General features: G+C 44.9%; 1 protein-coding gene and 1 long non-coding RNA gene across 7 annotated transcripts in view; one reads left to right on the forward strand and one right to left on the reverse strand.

Annotated features, from left to right (window-relative positions):
* The window catches only part of LOC114813181, an 89,050-nt gene that overhangs the window by 57,581 nt on the left and 6,414 nt on the right, over positions 1–25,055 (reverse strand). The window contains exons 3-4 of the long non-coding RNA XR_003760817.2: positions 22,452–22,584; positions 21,130–21,384 (exon numbers count right to left, since the gene is read on the reverse strand). This is a non-coding gene — a long non-coding RNA (uncharacterized LOC114813181). The remainder of the gene's footprint in view (positions 1–21,129; positions 21,385–22,451; positions 22,585–25,055) is intronic.
* The window catches only part of SNED1 (sushi, nidogen and EGF like domains 1), a 114,542-nt gene that overhangs the window by 34,824 nt on the left and 54,663 nt on the right, over positions 1–25,055 (forward strand). For all 6 annotated transcript variants that reach the window (XR_003760816.2, XM_029068448.2, XM_029068445.2 and 3 more), the window contains exons 2-4: positions 17,213–17,500; positions 19,573–19,713; positions 21,236–21,398. Coding sequence is in view for 5 of the 6 variants with exons in the window: in XM_029068448.2 (XP_028924281.1) it covers positions 17,213–17,500; positions 19,573–19,713; positions 21,236–21,398 (592 nt within the window). In the remaining variant the exon portion in view is untranslated. The remainder of the gene's footprint in view (positions 1–17,212; positions 17,501–19,572; positions 19,714–21,235; positions 21,399–25,055) is intronic.

A 25,055-nucleotide genomic window follows, 5' to 3' on the forward strand; every position in this document is an offset into this window, starting at 1 on the left:
TGGAAGGGGCTAATTAAATGAGTACCTACTGCATGCCATACAAACGTGTATATTATAAGGGTCACGACCCCTGGCTTGTACCAACCAGGACTTTCCTGGAACGGAGGAACCTCAGGGATTCATAATAGTCAGATCACCCCACCAACCACCAAGTTTACTGTGGAAAGTTGTTTTACCAGCATGCAAGGGAGTGACAATATACACACTCGCGCTCTCTCCATTCAATCATATTTATTGAGCACTTACTGTGTCCTGACTGTACTAAGCACTTGGAAAGTACAGTTTGGCAACAAATAGAGACACTCCCCTCCACCAAGGGTCCATTACCAGTCTGCTGGTCAAGGGAGCCCATTCTGCTGATGCTTCTTCTTTCCGCTTCCAAGGGCCGCTGCCTTCTACTGCTCTTTGAGTGCTACTCTCCTGCTTTCGCTTCTTTGCTTGCCTCAGTGATGCTCCAGCTGTTTTCTGCCTGCCTCATCTTGCTTCTCCCCCTGCGGACTTCTGCTCCAAGTGCTTCTTTACAATTCAAAATGACCGCCTTTTAGCTGCCTTGGGCATTGCAGCTGTGACCTATGTAGCAGTGATTGCTTGGTCCAGGCCCGTTATTGGGTAGAGCAGGGAGAGAAGGCCACATCTCCCTCCATGCTCCGCCCCCACGGGCTGGCAATCACCTGTCTCGGGTACAGCCCATCAATCCCTTTGCCAGTCTCTTCCTCGTTCGCGGGACCACAGACAGTCACTAATAAGGGAGCTTGTTTTGGGCTTACCACAAGTAGCAGCATGGTGCAGTGGATAGAGCATGGGCCAGGAAGTCAGAAGGCCATGGATTCTAATCCCAGCCCCACCACTTCTCTGCTGTATGACCTTGGGAAACTTCGTTCACTTCTCTGGGCCTCAGTTACCTCATCTGTACAAGGGGGATTGAGAGTGTGAGCCCCACGTGGGACAGGGACTGTGTCCAACCTGATCAGCTTGTATCTACCCCAGTGTTTAGAACAGTGCTCGATACATCCTAAGTTCTTAACAGATACCGTCATTATTATGATTAGAAGTAAGAGACCAATCTCAAGTGCCCTCAACTTTTTCCTCCTTCCCTCCTCCTTTATTTTCTTTTCCTCTTTTTTCTCCAGCTCCCCTTTTTGCTAGAGTTAATTCTTGGAGGACAGTAGGTCTTATGTATATATACCTATATGTGTCTTATATAAGACTACAAATCTTATATGACTTACACTGCCCATGTCCTACTTCTGGCCTGGAGCACCCTCCCTCTTCATATCGGACAGAAAATTACTCTCCCCACCTTATTGAAGGTACATCTCCTCCAAGGGGTTTTCTCTGACTAAGCCCTTATTTTCTCTTCTCCCCTTCCCTTCTGGGTCACTCTGATTTGCTCCCTTCATTTGCCCCCAAAGCAGTTAAGTACATATCCATAATTCATTTATGTGCATTAATGTCTGTCTCCCCCTCTAGACTGTAAGCTCACTGAGGGCAAGGAATGTGTTTACCAATTCTGTTATATTGTTATATTGTGCTCTCCCAAGGGCTTAGTACAGTACTCTGAATACAGTAAATGCTAAATAAATATGATTGATTGATTGACCCTGCATAATAGCTCTCACCTTGCTTTGGGGTTGCAAAAATTGAATAAAAAATGACAGCAATTATATAATTAATGGCCCGGAAAGAGCACAGACTAGGGAGTCAGAGAAGCAGCTCTGCCACTTGCCTGCTGTTTGATCTTGCGCAAGTCACTTCACTTCTCTGTGGCTCAGTTTCTCCATGGGGATTAAATACTTGTTCTCCCTCCTACTTAGACTGTGAGCTCCATATGGGACAGGGACTGTGTCAAAGCTGTTCATCTTGTATCTATCCCAGTGCTTAGTACAGTGCTTGGAACATAGGAGGTCTACTGCTGAACAAAGACCAGGATTATTAAATATGGTATAATAAATTGGAGAGAGCAAAAACATGATGGAGAAAAGAAACTGAAACAAAATGGCAAGAGGAGGATCCATGTATAATGTTTCTTTCAATATTTTTATATTGCTTCATTTGTTTATATTCCAGCAGTAGTCATCAGCAAGAACCCTTCTTCTGGTTATGATAATAGTCAAGAGAGAACATAACTTTGATTTTCCAATTCCTGTAATAGATAGGAAAATGCTTTTTTTCCTGAGAAATCAAGGATAATAAGTACAGGATTTCATCTCTGAAAACCTAGTACATACACAGATGTATGACTTCCTAAATAAGAAGTCTGGAGACCGGGTTTATGAATTTCAATGACAAATAAATGATAGGCCCCTGCTGTGACATTTGGACTGGAACCTGAAGACATATTCTGCGCCCTACTGGCGATGCCCCTAGAAATTCTGTTGCATTGAGCTCTTGTGGAGTCTCCATTAGATAATTTGGAGAAACTTCTGTCCCTAAGGGATTCCCTGAAACAATCGTGTCATCAAAATATATGAGATCCCCATGAGAGTAAGATTGATGGGAACTGGGATTGTGCAGGATTCATTCATTTGGAGGAAAAAGAGGAAGATGGGCAGAGAAATCCATTAATAGAGGGAAAAGGACCTGAAAAGACCAGAGAAAAATCCATCGAAAGAAGTGGGAGGAAATTGCTCCTTGGTTGATAATGGCATTTTTAATAATAACAATAATAATAATAATAATAATGGTATTTGTTAAGCGCTTACTATGTGCAAAGCAATAAAAGACCCACCTATTGAACCTGAAACTAACAAAATGCTGGCATCGATAACTCATATTTATAGAGTGCTTACTGTGTGCAAATCTCTGTACTAAGCGCTTGGGAGAGTAGAATATAACAATGAACAGACACATTCCCTGCCCACCACGAACTTACAGTCTAGAGAGCAAACTTGAGTCCCATAGCAAAGAACGCAGAAGACATAATCTACCTGAGTGTAAAACAAGGGAGTATTCCTAGAATATTACCTACTATTCTGGCCCCCATACCTTAGGAAGGACATAATAAAGCTGGAGATCAGACAGGGAAGGACAACCCAGAGGATCAGAAGGTTGGACCAGCTAGTGAATGAAGAATGACTCATAAAATTGGAACTCTCATTAGCCTGGAAAGACAAAGGCCGAGAAAGGACGCGGTTGAAGTTTTCTCCCCCTTTAGAATGTGAGCTCGACGTGGGCGGAAATGTTTCTATTTGTTATTATATTGTACACTCCCAAGTGCTTAGTACAGTGTTTTATTTTGCGCTCAATAAATATGACTGAATGAAAATGTTCAAATCTGTGAAAAAGACAAACACAGAATTGCTGTTCAAAAAGCCTCACCACACCAAATATGGTGGAGGCCTCCTAAAAACTGATGGTGGTAAATTCAAGAGGAATAAATGGAAAAGATTTTTTTTTTCCACTCTGAGAGTGAGGTCATCAATTCATCAGTGGAATTTATTGAGCATTTACTGTACTAAACCTTGGGAGATTACAACACAGCAGAATTAGTAGACATATTACCTACCCACAAGGAGCTTACAATCTAGAGAGGGAGACAAAAGTTAAAATAAATTATGGATATGAACATAAGTGCTAAGGGAGTGAGGGTGAAGTGACTATCAAGCGCTTAGAGGGTGCAGATTCAAGTGCATAGTGAGAACTAGAAAGAAGGCGTGAAGAATTTGGAGGCCCAAATTCTAATCCTCATTCTGCCACTGCTCTGTGACCTTGGTAAGTCACTTAACCTCTTTGGAGCCTGTGTTCCCATGGTAAAATAAGATATCTGTTCTCCTCACATCCTAGACTCTAAGGCCTGGATGGGGATGGATGGGAATGAAAACTGTGAGCCCCATGTCAGACGGGGACTCTGTCCAACCTGATTAGCTTATATCTACCCCAGCATTTAGAGCAGTGCTTGACACATAGTAAGTGCTTAATGAACACTATCATTATCATCATCATCATCATCATTATTTGACAAGGATTATGTCCAAGCTGATTATCTTCGCTCTTAGCAAAGTGCTTAGTGTCTAGCAAGTGCTTAATATCATAATTAAATTAAACTAGCCAGTGGTAAGCATATTGAATTTGTTATCATGGGACGTGATAAAAAATGTAACATCCAAGAAGTTTTGGGATAAATCAATCCAATCGATGAGTGGTATTTATTGAGGTCTTACTGTGTGCAGAGACCTGCTAAGCACACGGGAGAGTACAATACCAGTGGCGTTGGAGGACATGACCCTCGCCTTCAAGGATCTGACAGTGTAGTGGGAATTGATGGCCAAAGGGTCCATGATGTATAACTAGAGAAAAAGTTTCCGAAATAAAGAAAAAAATTAGGGATATGAGAGGATTCCTCCCTAATCATTAGAAAAGACGTCTAGGAAGGCAGCCGTCCCACCTCTAAGAATCCCGTTGCTATTTTCAGAGGTGGAATACTGGGCTGCGAGGATCATTGATCTGACCCAGTAACGACCTGTTTTAATAATGTTGGTATTTGTTAAGCGCTTACTATGTGCCAAGCACTGTTCTAAGCGCTGGGGTAGACATAGGGGAATCAGGTTGTCCCACGTGGGGCTCACAGTCTTAATCCCCATTTTACAGATGAGGGAACTGAGGCACAGAGAAGTTAAGTGACTTGCCCACAGTCACACAGCCGACAAGTGGCAGAGCTGGGATTCGAACTCATGAGCCCTGACTCCAAAGCCCGTGCTCTTTCCACTGAGCCACGCTGCTTCGCTGTTTTGTGACCCAAGCGCTTAGTTCAGTGCTCTGCACAGAGTAAGTGCTCAGTAACTGGTCCCGGAACGCCCTCCCTCCTCACCTCCGCCAAATTGATTCTCTTTCCCTCTTCAAAACCCTACTTAAAAATCACCTCCTCCAAGAGGCGTTCCCAGACTGAGCTCCTCTTCCCCCTCTACTCCCTCTGCCATCCCCCCTTTACCTCTCCGCAGCTAAAGCCTCATTTTCCCCTTTTCCCTCTGCTCCTCCACCTCTCCCTTCCCATCCCCACAGCACCGTACTCGTCCGCTCAACTGTATATATTTTCGTTACCCTATTTATTTTGTTAATGAATTGTACATCGCCTTGATTCTATTTAGTTGCCATTGTTTTTACGAGATGTTCTTCCCCTTGACGCTGTTTATTGCCATTGTTCTCGTCTGTCCGTCTCCCCCGATTAGACTGTAAGCCCGTCAAACGGCAGGGACTGTCTCTATCTGTTGCCGACTTGTTCATCCCAAGCGCTTAGTACAGTGCTCTGCACATAGTAAGCGCTCAATAAATACTATTGAATGAATGGATGAATAAATACAACTGAATGAACGAGTGGCCTTATTGGTTCCCTCGGCCCTAGATCTGCTGGTGGTCCCAGCAGTGCACCTCAGAGCTTATTGACCTCTTTCGGGAAGCAACGTGCCGTAGTGGGAAGCAGCTTGACAGAGTGGCTAAGAGTACGGGCCTGGAAGTCAGGGGGTCATGGGTTCGAATCCCATCTCTGCCACTTGTCTGCTTTGTTGCCCTGAGCAAGTCACTTCACTTCTCTGTGCCTCAGCTACCTCATCTGTCAAATGGGGATTGAGACTGTGAGCCCCACGTGGGGTAGGGACTGCGTCCAACCTGACTGGCCTGTATCCACCCCGGCGCTTAGTACAGTGCCTGGCACAGAGTAAGCGCTTAGCAAATACCACAGTTAATTAATTAATTATTGCCTCCATTTGAGTAGATAAGCCGCTACTGTTCCGCTGTCTGACAGAATGTGTATGTGTTGGCTCTGACAGCCCAAGTGCGAAGGGAATTAGCTGGAAAGCCCTCCAGAGGGCTGGCATGTTTAGCTTGTTGATATTACAACTGGTGTCTGTCTTCAACCAAGTTCCCAAAATATGTTTGGCCCAGAAGAAAAGTACCCTAGCCTTACCTCAAGGCACAAGGCCCCAAAAATGCGGCTAAGGGACCAGAAAGATAAATAAAAGGTGGAATTACCGCGGTGTTTTGTCTCCGCCATGCCAATTCTAGGTTGGTCTCTAAGCTCAGTTACTGAGCTTTTCCAGTTTCTATTTATCTTTCTCTGACTCAGCTGCAAATGGTACAGGATTCTGTAATGTAAAGTTGCCCCTGGAGAAACCAGCAGCGATGCTATTATTTTGCTGGCTGGGTCCCACTTAAACACCAAATGGGCCTCTCTTGCTGTTTTCCTTTGGGCCAAAAGAGGAATCACTGTCTGTGATCTCTGTGAACTGAAGAGCTCTTACTTTCTTCACGTACCACAAACCCCAGAAACTCCATCTTTCTTAGAGTTCCTGTGACGGTTTTATTTTCCTATCTTTGAAACTCTGCATTTTCGCAGATCCATTTTTAGAGTGAAATGAGTGCTCATCACTGCTACTTAAAGATGCTGTGATGCTGATTAGCACAGTCCTATTCCAGCTTCTGCACTTCTTTAAATGTTCAAGAGTCCCAGGGATGATTTTGAGGAACCAAAGAAGGGAAGAGAAGCCTGTCATCCTGCTGAATCTTCCAAGTTTCTTGTGCTTTGAATGAATCGGAGTTATTTTCTTATTTGGAAATGGTGGCCCTTCAGATTGCACAGAGACCATTTAGATCTTAAAGGCAGTTGGGAAGTTTGCAGGCACATCTCTCTTCCACTACCACCAATTTTCTTCCGTTTTTTTTTTAAATGGCAATTTGTTAAGTGCTTATTATGTGCCAGGCACTGAACTAAGCACTGGGTCACTGGGACAGATACAAGCTAATCAGGTTGGACACAGTCCATGTCCCTCATGAGGCTCACAGTCTTAATCCCCATTTATCAGATGAAATCACTGAGGCACAGAGAAGTGAAGTGAGTTACCCAAGGACATACAGCAGCCGTGTGGCAGAGCCGGCATTATAACCCCGGTCCTTCTGACTCCAATGCCCGTGCTCTATGCACTAGACCATGCTGCTTCTCTTCATTAGTCTTCATGTCCGCCTCCGTCCCATGGCTTGAAGAGCTTACATACGGGTACTAATCTATCACCTTTCTACCTTGTTTAAAATCTGAAAACTTATCCCTTCCCTGGAGGTGTTCTTGATTAAGCAGAGGCTGATCCCGGTCCTCACAAACATCCTTATTGATCTCTTGATTTTGACTGCCCTCTCAACTTCCATCCACTGTTGTGATTGCTCTTCTATGTATTTAGGCATGTCAGTGTATTTTACCAACTCATGGTAAGACAATCTGATCTCCCTTTTTAGCACATAGTAAGCCCTTAACAATTATTATTATTATTATTATTTAGATTACTAATTCTTCCGTGACAGCCAGCATGCATCCTAACTTAATGATGCCAGAGCAGCTAAATTAGTATACATCTGCCTTGGCTGTAGGATACGGATCTAAATGATCAGTTAATCAATGGCATTCATTGAGTGCTTACTGGGGGTAGAGCACTGAACTGAATACTGGGAAAGTACAATATAAGAGAGTTAAAAGACACATGTTCCCTGCCCACAAGGAGCCTACAATCTAGAGGGGGAAACAGATGTTATTACAAATAAATGAATTATGGATCTGTCCTTAAGTGTTGTGGGGCGGAGAGTGGGGTGAATATCAAGTGCTCAAAGGAGTCAGATCCAAAGGATCTTCCAAACTTTCTGTTTTCACACCAACTCAATTTGTTTTTAGCATTTGTCAGCCCCAAAAGAAGAGTTCCTCTACAATGGTCGCAAGAAAAAGGGGAAAGACATATGAAAAATACGTTTTCTTCCATATTTGAAGATGGTACCATGATAGGGAAATTTGCTTATGGCTGCAAATGTGGCTGAAAAGGCCCCTTCTGGGATGGACATACTAGGACTGCTTGATGGCTGTTTGCAGGACCTAGTGCTATTTATTCCCATTTTGTTTTATTTTTAGATCCTATAAAAAGTTTTTTTTAAATGGTATTTTTTAAGTGCTTACTATATATGTACTGAGCACTGGGGTAGATACAAGTCAATCAGGTCAGACATAGTCCCTCTCCCACAGGGGGCTCACAGTCTTAACCCCATTTTACAGATGTGATAATTGTGGCTGGAGCCGGGATGAGAACCCAAGGCCCTTTGGACTCCCAGGCCTGTGTTCTATCCACTAGGTCATGCTGCATCTCTAGTTTTATGTGAAAAGGTCTGTTGGAGGTAGGAGTGGAAAGGGACACTGAAAAGAAAGAGGGAGTCAGGTTGTTAGAGCAGGTCCCTAGAGTGGTTGTTTTGAATTGGGATTCAGGTTCCAAAACCCTGAAAATGCCATCGCCATCCTAGATGCAGGAAACGATGCCTGCAGCAAAACCACGCCAGTAGAAGGACTGCCAAGGACTGGCAAATGGCTAAATCTTACTTCAGCAATCCATCTGTACCTTGCGTTGCCAGTGCCCGATGTAGAAAGTCCAACTGATGAGGACCTGTATTATTTCCACGCCAGTACATTGAACAATAGACCCACTCTTCTCTGGAACCCAGTCGATAGCAAGTAGCTTATTTAAATTTGAAACATCAACCTCGCTGCTGTATATTTATGGCCTACCCTGGCTGTCATTTAAGTGGTGGAATGTCTGTCTTTCCCATTTCCTTGTGGCGTGAACTAAAAGTTCCCTATTATCGTTCTCACAGACGGAGGATTGGTCCAATTTATAAAGGCACTCGTTTCTGCCATAGCACGTGTTTTCAATATGCATTTTGGTTAGAACGTGAGGGGAGGATTAGAGAAAATTCTCCCAACAATGTGAAGTTCCTTATCAAGGAAATTGAACACATGCACACTGTCAGATGGACGAGTCCTACTGTGTGAGGTTTTCTGAATGCAAGATTTCCCGAGAATGCACTCTTCGCATTCTGGTAGATACGAGTGAACATTAGGATCTCTCCATTCCCAAAAGCACTGACTATGCTCATACAGTATTGGAACTATTATCAATATCTGATGTGTAAAATGCTAATTAATATCCTAAACCCGCTTCAGCACTACATCCCAGACTTGGGGCTTTCTAAGAGCGGAATTTCATATCTCCCTTCTCTGGAGAGAAGTGAATCTTGAAATCCTAACATCACTTTGCTATTGCACCACCCAAATTTGTGCGTTGATGAAGTCGTTCAAACAGGCTCCAAGATTCATGATGAAAACCAATTTCTCACCTAGAGTGCCTGTTGCCAAAGCATCAAACGTCCTTACCATCGTCATCATTAATGGTAATTTTTGAGTCCCTACCGTGTGCGGAGCATTCTACTAAACACTTGGGAGAATACAACAGAGTTGGTAGACACGGTCGCTGCCCACAGCAAGCTTCAAACATAGCAGATTTCCCCCAACCTACACAAAATTGGATGTGATAGAGTAAAATCTGGGCAATTCAAATTAGTTGATATTCTCCCTATACTCCCCAAGTATAACTGAGTTCACAGAGGGATAAGCCAGCCTCTTTGTTTTCAATTGGAAATGGTGTTCTTGCTATCCAACGGATGTGCAGGAAATAACTTGTGCGGAGTATGGGGGAGATGAATAGCTGGTTTACCTCTGCCAGGATTGCAGGAACTGGAGGAATGCCCAGGCTGATTTTAAGTTGCTTAAACCATGTGCACCAGCTGATTTCCAGAAATTTCATTTTGAACTGTAAACATTTTTGAAACGTGCCCATTTTTCCGGGTATTTGATTCCCAATTCATTTTTCAAATTCTTCAGGACAAAAGCATCACCTTTTCTTCACCTTTCAATTAAAACCGGTCTTTACAGAGCTGGGCTTCAAAACCCTAAATATCTGGCCCAGCCCATTTTAAAGAACATTTCTCATTTTCTCAATAATAGTGGCTCATTTTAGAGTCCTGGATACTTCACAAGCTTCATCGTTGGCCAAAATGGGTATCACAACTTTGGTTTTACGGCAAGGAGAGCACACATCAATCAATCAATGGTATTTATTGAGTGCTTATTGTGTGCAGAGCACTTTACTAAGTGCTCGGGAGAGCACAATATGACAGAGTTGGTAGAGACATTCCCTGCCTACAAGGAGCTTACAGTCTCTCCCTTCCCTGAAAGGGGCTGTTCACTTTTCTCTCCCTAAATTGGCGAATAACATGGCTCTGTTACCAAAACTTAACAGTAATAATAGTTATAACTGCATTTGCTAAGCGCCTGCTATATTCCAAGCACCGTGTCAAATGCTGGGGTAGATATAGGGCAATTAGTTTTGACACAGTTCTTGTCCCATTTGGGGCTCCCAGTCTAGGTAGGGGGGAGTAGGATTTAATTCCCATTTTTACAGATGAAACTGGGGCACAGAGAAGTGAAGTGACTTGCCCAAGGTCACACAGTTGACGAGTGGCGCATCTGGGATTAGAGGCCAGGTCCTCTGACTCCCAGGCCTGTGCTGTTTCCCCTAGGCCACGCTGCTTCTTGTCAGGAAACTGACCCATATGCTTTAAATGACAGCTAGTTCATAATTTCAGGGAAAGGAAGTTTCCACGATCTGGAGACTTTGGCAAATGACTTCAAATCCTTTCAAAGTCTAATTCTCATCAGAGGCTTTTCCATGACATTTCCGGTATTTCCGGGTGTTATCCAAGTCGGAAATACCAGAGGAATAGTTTTTCTTATAGTATTTCCTCTTCCTGTACCAGCAAGGACTAAAACAACACTTTGGGAAAGCTAACCACATTCCCAAACAATGAAAGGACAGCTTGGCCCAGGGTGTGAGGTGAGTATTTTCTCTGAACTACATTCCACAGCCCTCTCTGCCCCGCTCGTTCTTCACCTCTGCGGTGATCATGGCTCTGACCCTTGCTAACCTGACACATTTAACTAACTCCAGGCTTGGAAATGGTTAATCCTCACAGCACCCAGCAAAGGGCTCGGGCAGGACTAATTCTGCGCAACTGTGCGCTCTGTGAATGATACCCTCCCCTTGCCCTGGAGTCGGCCGCTCTGCTGGCCACGGCGGCACGAGAATGGAGCCGAACTTAAAACAAGGCCTCCGGCGCTTGAAAGGCTCGTTTTTCCCTCTTTGGTCTCCTCCGCCCTCGTTATTTACCGAGCTCCGAAACCATCCTGTGATCTGTGGTCAGAAAACCCTGGCTGGAAACCATTTCCCATTAAGTTGACTAACCACCCCGCCACCCGCCGAAGACAAGATTTCTTCATTAGTTCAAAAGGGTAGAGCCAGGAATAACAACGATAACGATAACCCAAAGGAGCAGAGCACCTACGTCGAGTTGATGTTCTCTCTGTAGGCTATCAGCGCCTAGACCGGTTTCCCCCAGCATGACTGACCGTTGGTGTTTTACGCTGGCCGCATCTTGGGAACGTTTGTGGAGTCTCTCATTCCAGATGTCTGAGCGATGTTTTTGGGCACATGGCAGCAGAAGGCTTTGTAGTGTCACGAGGATTTCCTTGGGGCAGGTGAATGCCGAAGCCCGCTTTGCCTTTCACTGTCGTTGGCTCTTTCCAGATGTTGCTGGACTCAATTAGACTATTTCTTTGGCTACCAGATTTGGCCAAACACAAGACCCCTCGCAGCTTAATGTTTATCCTTTCGTGACTGAAGCCGTGCTAGCGGGCTCTGGCTAGCCACCTCATCCCCCGAGTTGCAATTCCTTTCCAAACCACAGTAATTGAAGGAGGTTGTGGTTAGGCTAGTGGGCTTGATCAACAAGGCTTGCTACACCCTCCCTGAGCAAGCTCCCCAAGCATAGCTCATCCTGAGCTCTAATTGGGAAAATTAATTAGTAATTCTTTATTCTCCTGGGGAATGGCCCCACACCCGCTTGGAGCCCCTCTCTTTCTCCTTGCTTCAGGCACGGTATTGCCGTTTCCAAGCTGTGAGGGACGGCCTCTAATTCTTGTAACTTCCCTTCCCTGAAATTTTGAACTGGCTCTCCCTTAAAACTCACGGGTCAGCTCTCTGACAAGAAGCAACGTTGACCTTGTGGAAAGAGCACAGGCCTGGGAGTCGGGCAACAGGCCACGGGCAACTCACTTCACTTCTCTGTGCCCCTGTTTTCTCAACTGTAAAAATGGGGAATAAATCCTACTTCCTCCTAACTAGACTGTGAGCCCCATGTGGGACGGGGACTATGTCCAAACTGTTCACCAAAGGCGATATTTGGGCCTGAAACACTGGCTCCAGCTGACGTTAAAGGACCCGGGAAAGTGTCTGGGGACCTATCCAGACATCCAGCACTGAGGTTTCCATGCCTTGGAAGCAGGAAGGGAAACAGGTATGATAAGTTAATCTGATGAACCAGTAAAGCACGTGCGACACAGCTCTGCAGCTAAAGAAGTTTGGGTGGCTGGAGTGGGAGGAGGGGGTGGCAAGAGAGGAGTGAATAAGAGTAGCCAATATCCTTTCATATTCAAAAAAAGATCCTAGGAGGCACTGTGGGCAGGGAACGTGTCTACCGACTCTATTGTACTGTACTCTCCCGAGAGCTTAAACCAGCGCTCTGCACATAGTAAGGGCTCAATATATGCCATTGATTGATTGACTGACTGATTCTGCCAGGGCCCAAGACAATCTGAGGGTGAGACAATCTGATCAAACTTGCTCTTAAGTATTTACCTTGTTCCAGAATCAGCTGTGGTGTTTTTCTTTCCTCTACTCAAACACCCTCTTCACTATCATTTATGCCCCTTCCTCTCTTTGGCTGTTTCTACCTCTGCCTCATTCCCACAAGATATGCTTTCTTCCCTGTCTCTTTCATGCTCTATCCTTGCCTACCTTTCCTAAGAATGTTAAAAAGGGCATTCTAAATGACCAGGAATTGCCAAGAACAGAAAATTCACCTTATAGTATTACTTAAATGTTTACTATGTTCCAAGCACGGGACTAACGACCGTGGTAGAAACAGGGTGATCAGATCAGACACAATAATAATAATGTTGGTATTTGTTAAGCGCTTACTATGTGCCGAGCACTGTTCTAAGCGCTGGGGTAGACACAGGGGAATCAGGTTGTCCCACGTGGGGCTCACAGTCTTCATCCCCATTTTACAGATGAGGGAACTGAGGCCCAGAGAAGTTAAGTGACTTGCCCACAGTCACACAGCTGACAAGTGGCAGAGCTGGGATTCGAACTCATGAGCCATGACTCCAAAGCCCGTGCTCTTTCCACTGAGCCACGCTGCTTCTCTGTTCACACACTCCTCGGTCCCCCATATGGATCAAAATCTGAGCGGTTGGGAGAGCAGGTTTCTTATCGCGTTTTACAGAAGGGAAAACAGAGGTACTGAAAAGTTAAGTGAGTTGCCCAAGGTTACACAGAAGGCCATGGCAAGGACGGGGATTAGAACCTGGGTCATCTGACTTCCTATCCCATGTTCTTTCCACTAGTCCCGCTAATTGAAGTTCAGTCGTATCAAGTGAACAAACCAGCTCTACTTACTCTACTTAAGGCATGGGATTAAGGTTAGGTTTGGATTCACGATAGGGTAAGATTTAGGGGTAAAGGGAATATGTGAAGTTGGATAATTGGATAATAATTGCAGCATTTGTTAAGGACTTACTATGTGCCAAGCACTGTACTAAGAGCCAGTATATATACTAGATAATTGGGTCAGACACAGCCCCTGTCCAACATGGGACAGTTAAACGTGGAGAGGGAAACTGGTATTTAATCCCCATTTTAGAGACGAAGAAACTGAGGCACAGAGAAGTTAAGTGACTTGACCAAGATCACAAAAGCAGATGTTATCATTATAATAGTGCTATGATTCTGTAGTGCCGATTCCAGTTAAAGAAAAGTCAGGCATAAACTGTTGGTGCTCTTCAGGTTCAGCAACTTGGGCTTTGTGAAAATGGGAAAAACAATCAGAACTTGGCTATCAATCAGGAAGAGGGTAAAAAACAGAGGCACAGTTCTTCCGTACTATAACACCAAGATACATCTGCCCCTCGAATAATGCATATGGTTTTAGTCACCCTTTAGCACACACTAGAGCTGGAGAAGGACTCCACTCCAAATAGATGAAGCTTGAGAGTAGATACGATTGAAAGTTTACAAAATCACGAAGGGCACAGAGAGGGTGAAAGCAGAACTGCTGTCGATCAATTCCCACAGTACCAACATTAGATGGCTCTCAAAGGAGTTTCAGGGTTCAAAGCAAACAAAAGGAATACTTTTTTCATGCAGCAGAAGGGGAGCATATGGAATTCATTATAACAGGAAGTTATGGAGGCAGAAAACATCAGTAGATTCAAGGAGAGTTTGGTTAAATTAATAGAAGTGGAAAAGAGGTGCACAACGGATCGATAGAGGGAAAGTTGTGGCCATAAAGGGAAAAGGTAGGGGGATGTTTTCAAGGCTTGAGGCATGTATCGTAGATCATGAAAGGATTATTAAGGTCTAAGAAGAGAGAGGGGACTTTTTATATTTCACTTACTGTCAGGGTTCCTGTAGACAAGGCCAACATGGATAGGCCTTGTCTATTACTGTAAGCCCGTCAAACGGCAGGGACCGTCTCTATCTGTTGCCGACTTGTTCATCCCAAGCGCTTAGTACAGTGCTCTGCACATAGTAAGCGCTCAATAAATACTATTGAATGAATATTACTAATTTTGTTGCAGCTTACATCCTGGGCTGCCAAGGGTACTGAGATTGCGCGATGGTTTGCCCATTCATTACTCATATATATTCCAGGACTCGGAAATAGAATATTTCAAAGATTTTTTTGAGTAGAGGAATCCCATTTCCAACTCAGTTCAATTTCTGGGTGCCTTAAGGTCCAAATGTTTGTATCCACAAGGTTTAGTTAACATTCTTTTGCACTAATTGCTTATTGCTGAATAAATGTTTCTTTGGGAGTTTCCTGCAAATGCGGTCTTCCCTGAAAAAGGGAAATCGAAGGTGTCAATCACTAAATAATAGGTCTATGGGGCTGGAACCAAGCACAACAGAAAATGTCAAAATCTGTTTTTATCTGCATGCCCTTGGCCAGTACTAATAGTATTTATTAAGTGCTTGCTATGTGCAGAGCTCTGTGCTTAGTGTTGGACTACTTTTTCTACTTTCTGGTCTATTCCCTTTTCACATCCAAATACACTCTTGTGAGACATCCTTCGAACCGGACTTCTGATCGGATTTTGGAAAAGGGAATAGTATTCTAACCAGTAAACGATAAGCTGACATGAACGGAAATAATCTAGTTTACAAAAAAAGACAAAGGTACTGACATATTCGTGTTTCTTTGTCGTACTAATAGGTTTGCACTTGGTATACTTTGCAGTATTTATCCACGTATACAGTAGTCAGGTGAAAGCAAATCACCTCCAGAAATAAAAGGTATTCAATCAAAGAGCTTGATGGGTCTTAGGGTGGAAAAGAGGATGGGGGGCCAAAAGGGAGAGGAACGTGAGAGGGCTCGATCAGCTTTAAAGAGCACTTCAGCTTGCAAGAATATAGATGTTATTATCCCCATTTTACTAAGGCAAAGAGAGAGGCCCACAGCCATATTCTCAGGGCAGTGGACAATCCTTTGGGCTACTTAGCATTTCCAAATCACAAGACATGCCCGTCAAGATCAGGACTCATTTTGTAGAATTGTCTGGAAACCTATAACAGATCCAGCAAGTGTGGCAAGTATGTAGAGGACATTTTTTTGTAAATGGTATTTGTTAAGCCCTTATTATGTCAGGCGCTATTCTAAGCACTGGGGTAGATACAGGCTAATCAATTGGGACACAGTCCATGTCCCACATGGGGCTCACACTCTTAATCCCCATTTGACAAATGAGGTAACTGAGTCACAGAGAAGTTAAGTGACCTGCCCAGGATCAAACAGCAGATAAAGTGGCAGAGCTGGGGTTAGAACCCAGGTCTTTCTGTCTCTATGCCCTAGTCACGAGGCCAAAAATTGTTTAGCGTCTCAGGGCTTTTGTGACAGGAGAAGGACAGACATCAACCCCATCTACATACTCCTAGTTCTGCCTGTTACTGCAAGCTCCGCAAGGGCAGAAGACCGTGCCTTTTACCCTTATTTTATGTTTCTCATGTGGCTAGTATAGAGCTCCTAAGGTGGGCGCTCATTAAATACCGATGATGATGGTGATGATGATGATGATGATGATAAGGGCGTTGAGGATGAATCATCTTCATCCTAACCCTAACCCGGACAAGCTTCAGAGTCCCTCCGCTGTACTATAGCTAGGTGCAGCCTAGGTTTCCAGGCAGTTCCCAATCGATCCGTTTGATTGAGGAGAGGAAGAAAGAAAAGCCCCCTCCCCGCCACCCCCTTCAACATAAAAACTTGACTATTTAAAGAAAGGAAGTCAGGCCAGATTTCCGCAGAACTCCGGCCTCCTCTCCCAGGCGAGGTGGGAACAGCCCCAGGGAACTGGGCCCTGTTTGTTTAAGCCGCTGTGGCTGCTACAGTTTTCTCAGCTGTTCCTCCTTCCTCTGGCCCATCTCCGGCAGGAGAACAGGGTCTGGTTTGTTCTGCCTCCCTTCCTAGACCCCCAGGCCACGGTTCTGCGGCCCACACCTCATTCACTGGGAACAAATGGCAGAGGCTGTCAAGGGGAAGGTGGGGGTGGGAAGCAGATGGGGACAGAGGATGAGGGATACGGGAAAGCAGGAGAGGGAAGAACGGCCTGCGTCCTCACCTCGGTGCTCTTTTTTTTTTTAATCTGCATGCCATGTCCCGCCCAAGAGAACAAATTCACACTTCAAAGACCAGGAAGGAAAAGCTCTCAAATATTTATGAGGGAAAAAAATGTATCATCGGCAAGAACTAAACCCATTTACCGGAGCAGTTCGCTCTCCCAGTCCTGTGGTCTCCCACCTATTTGATCAGCTAAAGAAATGGAGTTGGGTCCGGATGTGGACGGCTCAGGAAGGAAAAAGACACGAGGAGATAAAGGTGTTTGAGATTTAGAGATGTCTAGAAAACATCTTTCCCTGGCCAAGGTCTCTGTGGGACAGAGATGGAATTAACGTTTGCCTGTTAGATCTCTTCCCCTTCCAGTCGGTAATGGGTTCTAATCCCGTCTCCGCCACTTGCCTGCTGTGTGACCTTGGGTGAGTCGTTTAACTTCTCGGTGCCTCAGTTATCTCATCTGTAAAATGGGGATTGAGCGGGAGCCCAGTGTGGGACATGGACCGTGTCCAAGCTGATTACCTTACATCTACCCCAGCGCTTACAACGGTGTCTGGCACATAACCAATACCATAACAGATGCCATTAAGAAAACAAATTGCAACCTTGATTTTGGATTTTTGGCCCTTTCCAGGTAAACAACAATGGAATCATCTCCTTCCTGAAGGAGGTGTCTCAGTTCACACCAGTTGCCTTCCCCATCTCCAAGGACCGCTGTGTCGTGGCTGCTTTCTGGGCAGACGTGGATAACCGGCGAGCCGGAGAAGTGTATTACCGGGAGAGTAAGAACCCAGCCACGCTGCGGAGAGCTACTCAAGACATTAGACGGTACTTCCCAGAGTTCACGGACTTCTCTGCACAGTGGGTTTTCATCGCCACCTGGAACCGAGTGACCTTCTTTGGAGGCAGCTCCTTTTCCCCTGTGAGTTTTCATCATTTAGCCAGGGGCGGGAGCAGAAAGTAACATACTGGGGCATCGGTACCAATCTCAGAGGGCTGCTCACAGACCGGACCCAGGGTTTAAGTTGCGGGACCTAGCCCGTTTAACGATGCCATGGAACTCGGCTTCTGAACTGCCATTTTCCCTTCCCCAGGTTTGAGAGATTAAAGCAGTAAAGTTTTTCCAACGAAAATCCAAAGATTGCCTTTCAACCGAGGGTGTGGGAACCTCTCCGTCACAGATGGATGCAACCAAGTAGACTCTCTTTTTAGCGCCTCTTTCGGGTAGTCTAGTAGAAGTTTGTCACTTCACTCTTCCGGGAAGGGAATTTCAGATGAGGTTGACTGATTATTTCCAGCCAGGCCCAAATCTCCCTAATCCAATAGCCCAGATGAGAGCCTCTTGTCCCTTTAGACCACTGTTCTTGTGAGAGATGCCGAGATTCCCGGTGCCTTCCACTAAGCCTCAAAGAACCAAAGGGTCTGTTTTAAGGATTTGGAAAAGGTGGGAAGCCCAGTGCTGGAAATGGCAGTCAGCAACCATGCCTTTGAATATAAACACAATCCATTTAAGGCAGAATAGTGTAGTCTTTTCAACAAACCTGTCCTGCCCAATTTGGATGAAATCCCATGTCTTGGTCAAGGACTGACTAAAATGATCCAGTCTCTAGAGAGAGGAAACTGAGTTTATATACAGCAGCTCAGTCACATGAGAAAGGTAGCAAGTCATAAGAAAACATCTCAGTTCTCTTATCCCATATTAATCTGCTGAACATAAGGTTCATTCTTCCTAGAAGCTCTCCAGCATCAAATTGTCCCCTCCACCATTGGTCTGTGAGTGCAGTCTAACTTTCTAGAAAGGATGTGAGATGCTCCTTTTAATCTGAGAAATCTTACCCTCATTCCCCCTCATTTCTCATCATTACCGTGAACAGGAGAAATGATAAAGCCCTTACTTAGCGGTTGGGTTTGTTTAGTGCTGAACGGACAATCGCAGACTCTTCAGGGGACATTCCCTTAGAGGTCACAATTCTGCTTCCTGGATGGAATGTGGATTTTACTTTATTGACAGAGTTTTGCAGAGATATTCGGCGGCGGTTGCAATTTTCTCCCAAGTATTTTATCTGGGCCTTCTTCAAAAAATTCTGCCATCATATTCTCCTCCACCCCCCAGTAGTATTCTCCCCATCCTATTCTACCACCCTCCTGCATCACCTATGCATTTGGATCTGTGCCCTCTAAGTACTTTGATACTCACCTCACCCCACCCCTAGAGCCCCTGTGTACACATCCGTACTATTCCACTGCTTCCCCTGTGATTTATTTTAGCGTCGGTCTCCCTGACCGAATGGTAAGCTCCTTAATCAATCAATGGTATTTATTGAGTACCGTACTAAGCACTCGGGAGAGTACAGTACAAAAGAGCTGGTAGACATATTCCCTACCCACAAGGAGCTTGCCATCTAGAGGGGGAGATATTAAAATAAATTTTGGAATATGTTATACATGTTGAGGGGGCTAAGGGTGGGTTGAATAGCGGGTAGGGATCGCCTCTACCAACTCTATTCTATTGTAATCTATCGTATTGAGAAGGAGCATGGCGTAGTGGATAGAGCACAGGCCTGGGAGTCAGAGGGTCATGGGTTCTAATCCTGCGTCTGCCACTTGTCTGCCATGTGACCTTGGATAAGTCACTTCACTTCTCTGTGCCTCGGTGAAATAACTGTAAAATGGGGATTGAGGCTGAAGCCCAGCAACTGTGTCCAACCTTTTTTGCTTGTATCCACCCCAGTGCTCAGTACAGTGCCTGACACTCAGTAAGGGCTTAACAAACACCACAATTATTAATTATTACTATTATTATTATTACCATTATTCCTACCGAGCACACGTCGGACCCTCATCAGGTCGGGTGCCTCTCCTAATCTCGTCTCCATTATCTTCTCTTTTTTTATTTCTTAATCCTTGGAATACTCTTTGCCTCTCAAAGGTCCCTTCTGTTCCACATCTGTCCAGTTAATTCTTTTGACGTTCACGCTACTCCTTCCTTTGTAGGTAAACACCTTCCAGATTGTCCTCATCACAGATGGCAAACTGTCCTTCACCATCTTCAACTATGAGTCTATCACATGGACCACTGGCATGCACGCCAGCAGCGGGGGGGATTTTGCTGGTTTGGGAGGCATTGCTGCCCAGGTAGGATCAGTACCTGACCCTCATGCCCTCGGGGACAACTAACTTTTCCCCTCGCTTTGTTTATTTTTATTTTTCACTGCCTATTTCCTCACTAGAATTTAGAAACATTAGAATTTAGAACTTTTTTTTTTTAGAGGTTGTTCAATATCCTTGTGTTCTCCCACTCCTCGAGGTTGTGAAATGTTTCTAGGGCTGTATAGGAAGCGTTGTCATGCAGAAACCACCATTCTTTACATTGGCCAAAATCTCTTCATTCCTTCCCTCCCCAACCTCGGACTTGAAGAGCGGAGACTGCAGTGAGCCGGACTCTCATTCTTGTTTTCATTCCGTCCCTTTGTTGTTGTTTTAACTGGTGCCCAGTCGGATGTGTGAATTTGTGTGACTCTGTCCCTGGCATTCCGCCTGCCCTCATTTGAGAGTCTCCAGAAAGCAGGAAATCACAGGTGTAAAGGAAACGGATGCGTTTTGAATCCCAGAATTCAAAAGTGCGGATTCTGTGATTGTAAACAGAGCGGTAACCGCACGGCTTGGGTGTCGTGGCCTGCTTTGGGACTACCCCACCCTGACACGGAAGGGATGAGAAGTCCAAGAGGAAATCTCAACCGAGCGTCAGATGAATTTTCCAGGCTGGACATCAGGGAGGGCCCGAGGGGAGCCCGCTTCCCCAGGGTGGAGGAACGCGGTGGGGAACGGGCCACCGGTGTGGAGAACCAGCCACGCTTTCCTCAAAGACGTAGCAGACTCCCAGTGGCTGGCCCACCCAGATCCTCAGAACCCATCGCGTCAGCCATCACTCTTGCAGGCCCACTGGGAAGGTCAGTGAGCTGTCCTAAACCACTCAGCTCCCCCAGAGAAAGGTGCTGGATAAATGCCGCATCTCAGTCACCCAGTCAATCCACGGTGTTTACCAAAGAGCCAATAGAAACAGAAAATCGGAGGTGTTGAGTGGGATCACCGAAAAAGAATAAACCATAGTCTCTGCTCTACAGGAGGCAGGATACGCACCGATACACAAACATAAAATCCAAGGACCAGCAGAGAAATCAGCGTGGCCTAGTGGAAAGAGCATGGGCCTGGGAGTCAGAGGACCTGAGTTCTAATCCTGGCTCTTCCAATCGCTTATTGTGTGACCTTGGCCAAGCCACTTAACTTCTCTGTGCCTCAGTTTCCCCATCTGTAAAATGGAGACTAAACCCTCCACTCTCCTACTTAGACCGTAAGCCACATGTGGAACAGGGACTGTGTCCAACCTGATAAACCTGTATCTATCCCAGCGCCTAGAACAGTGCTCGACACATAGTAAGTGCTTAGAAATACCGTAGTGAAAAAAAAAATCTGAACAGCTGCAAAAGATCCAAAGCAACAGAACCCTAGATGCTAAGGCTTGGCTGCAGTGGACTCAGATGGGAAGTTTACCTGTCATATTTCTGTTCTCCTTTAGAGTGCTGGTGAGTGCGTCCTCTCCCTGTCTGTTGTCTCCTTCCCCTCGCTGAGTTTTCACTCCCTGCCTTTGTCTTCCCAGGCAGGTTTCAACGCTGGCGATGGGAAGCGTTACTTCAACATCCCTGGGTCCCGCACCGATGACATCGCAGACGTGGAGATGACGACAAATGTGGGTATCCCCGGGCGCTGGGTGTTCAGAATCGATGATGCCCAGGTGCAAGTGGGGGGCTGCACCAACACAAGTAAGAGGACAGCCGCTAGGGTTATTCAAACAAAATGTCTTCGATCCCGTTGGGGGAAGCGGGAGGGAATTTTATGTCCTGTGTAATTCCAGCTCCCGTTTTATCATGAAATTGGAGCAGGGTCCAGGTGTGCAGTCGGACTGATAACAAAAAGATGTTAGGGTTCGAGGGAAAGTCTTTGAATCAGCCTAACATGAGGCTGCAATAATACACCGATCTGAAGTACCTTGGATTTATATACGGCCTTTCTTACAAAGAGTTCCAAGCACAGATCGTTAGGTTCTATTCCTGGCTCGCCCACTTGTCTGCTGTGGGACTTTTCTGTGGCTCAGTTACCTCATCTATAAAATGAGGATTGAGACTGTGAGCCCTACTCGCTAACCCCAGTGCTAGTACAGTGCCTGGCACATAGTAAGCGCTCAACAAATAACACAATCATTATTATTATCATTATTATTAATCAATCAATGGCATTTATTGAGCACTCACTATGTGCAGAGCACTGTACTAAGAACTTTGGAGAGTACAATACAACCGAATTAGCAGACAGGCTCCCTGCCCACCATGATCTCATTTGTTCTTGATATATCCTTGAGAGGTTGAGAGGGCAGGTATTATTATCTCAATTGAACAGATGGGATTATCAAGGCCCAGAGAGAATAGGTTACTTGCCCAAGGTCGTACAGTCAGGAACTAGGACCCTCTCGACTACCAGTCCAGGACTTTTCCCATTACACTATGGGGCCAATCATTAATTAGTTAAGGAACAATTATTTGAGTGCTTTCAAACAAGTGATATATTGGAATGCATTAGCAGGGAATAGATTCAAGGAATTAAGACACAGTGCCTTGGAGGAAACAGTAAATGGAATAGAAATTCAGGAGCCAAATGTGTCTGATTAAAGCGAGGCACTTTTGATTTGTTACACGATCTTAAAAATGGTATCTTCCATCTTTTTTACCTCAGTTCCTTTCTGTGTAAAATGGAAGTCGCCCTGGAGAGTCCTCTGGTAGAACGAGGGAATTAATCGTGTGAGTTAAGGGCTTGCTTACCTTTGCCTTACAGAGATTAGGTGAGAAGAAAGTTACTAACGCAGTGTGATATTAGTCCATCTGTGATTAAACTAGTAATGCACACTTTTTCCCATAATGGTTTTCAGAGATCATCAACAAATATCGTGTCCAACTGCAAAGAGAGAGAGGTTAAATAACACTAATTCAGGCTTCCAGTTCAGTAAATACATACAAAAATGAGACAAAAATATGACTTAGGAAAGGAAAAGTGATAGACTATATTCGAAAGCAGATGGAGTGTGGACAGAGGCTAATGAGAACAGCAGCGTGGCCTAGTGGATAGAGCATGGGCCTGAGCTTAGGAAAGGAAAAGTGATAGACTATATTCAAAAGCAGATGGAGTGTGGACAGAGGCTAATGAGAACAGCAGCGTGGCCTAATGGATAGAGCATGGGCCTGAGAGTCCGAATGACCTGGGTCCTAATCCCAGTTCTGCCACTTGTCTGCTGTGTGACCTTGGGCAAGTCACTGGGGTTTTCTGGGCCTCAGTTACCTCATCTGTCAAATGGGGATCAATACTGTGACCCCATGTGGGACGTGGACTGTACCCAACCCAATTAGCTTGTATCTACCCAGATCTTAGTACAGTGCCTAGCACATAGTAAGTGCTTAACAAATACCATAAAAAAGAAAAGAGGGCTTGCAGAGAATCAAGGTGACCATCAGTGCATGGGAGTAAAGAAAGGCAGAGCATTAATTATTCTATCCTAGACTTTGTAGATGAGTGAGGGAGCAAGACTGATTGGAAGGGAACCCTTTCGTCTCCTAAAGGGTTACTTAAATTCCTGTCAGTCAGATCAGGGGTGAGGTGTTCCCCTTTCTTTGCATATGAAGAAGCCAGATGATTTTACACCCTCTTAAATGAGGCCTGGGAAGTCATAAGGAAGAGGGTAGAAATATCTGAATCGAGGATGATTGTTCTGGCCTTGCAGAGATCAGACTCATTGCAAAGAGAAGTAAAATATGCACGTAACTATCTTTTGGGTTTGAAAATGATCCGCTAGGGAATATTGAAGGTTGAATGGAGGCTTGAGAGATGACTGATTTTCTAGAGTACACTTTTAAACAGAAGGGAGTTTGGGGGTTTTTTGTTGGTTTTCTTTTTAAGGTATTTGTTAATCTCATACTGCATTCCAGGAGTTGTAATAAGCTCTGGGGCTGATACAAGTTAATCAGGTTGTACGCAGTCCTTGTCCCATGTGGGGCTCACAGTCTTCATCCCCCTTTTACAGATGAAGGAAAGGAGGTGCAGAGAAGTGAGGTGATTTGCCCAAGGTCATAGAGCATAGAACCCATGACCTCTGACACCCAGGCCCATGCTCTCTCCACTACACCACACTCCTTGTCTAAAAAGGTTCAAGATATGTTGGATTAGCACTTTCAAGGGTGAATGGTACCTGACCTCATAGAACTGGGAAAGATAGCCTAGAAAAGAGGATGTCAATCCATCAATCAATCCATCAAATCAGTTGTATTTATTGAGCACAAACTGTGTGCAGAGCACTGTACTAAATCCCTGGGAGAGTACAATATAAACAGGGTTGGTGGACACATTCCCTGCCCACAGGGAGTTTAGAGTCTAGAGGGGGATGTTCATACAAACCTAGAACAATGTAGAAAACCTACCAGCACTCACCAAATCAAAACCAGAGAAGTTAGTTTTCCTACAGAACCGAGAATGACAAAGGAGGAATCAAGTAACTCTCCCAAGGACTTAATACACTGATCTGCACACAGTAAGCGCTCGATAAATACAACTGAATGAATGAAGTAACTACAAGTTGTTTATAGAGCCTTTCTTTCCTTAAAAAAGTGAATTATTGCATTTGACAGTGAAGGTGGAAGTGGAAAAGACAAAGATGCTCAGGAGATTATAAAATGAATTATATGGGAGAGAGTACAAGTAGTTGTCAAATCCCTCATAAAATAAATGATGTTGGGTCCCCTTTTCATATTGGAAGTGCCATAGAAGTCCAGAGCTGGAAAGGACCTCAAGTTCATCTCTTCCAGCTTCCTGCCATTGGGCAGGTGAATGGTTAAATCATCCAGGATAGATGGTTTTCTATTTCTTATTAGGCTTCCAGGGCTGGAGACTCCCCAGTTTCCCTCAGTAGCCCCTTGCCTGGGTTAAAGAAGAGTTTGGATAGATCCGTGAAAGAGATAGCTTATTAGAGGGAAGCGTTAGTCGTGAGAAAGTACATCCTTAACAAAACAACTGATTTGGGGGACCAAAGTTCCTCGCCCCGTTCCCTCAAGCATTCTAAATTGCTACTGTCAGAAATAGACTCCTGGGATGGACGGGCCATTGGTCTGACCCAGTATGACTTGGTTAATGTCCTCATGTTTTCGGTTTACTTTGGGAAGTAATTTGGTTTGGTTGGGATGAATGTAAAGTATGAAAATACTAGTCATGTGGGCCTTTCTTGTTGGAAAAGGAACCGAATAGCAATATGAATGCTCTTTATCATTTATTAATACCAGCAAAGCATTTGTTTCTGACCAGGTACTAGTGTCCCTGCCTAACGGGCTGAACTTCTGAATAGCTGCATAGAGTTAAAGGGGAGAAATGGGATTTATCCTAAG

This window comes from Ornithorhynchus anatinus, chromosome 7, assembly GCF_004115215.2.
Source record: "Ornithorhynchus anatinus isolate Pmale09 chromosome 7, mOrnAna1.pri.v4, whole genome shotgun sequence".
Classification (NCBI taxonomy): domain Eukaryota; kingdom Metazoa; phylum Chordata; class Mammalia; order Monotremata; family Ornithorhynchidae; genus Ornithorhynchus; species Ornithorhynchus anatinus.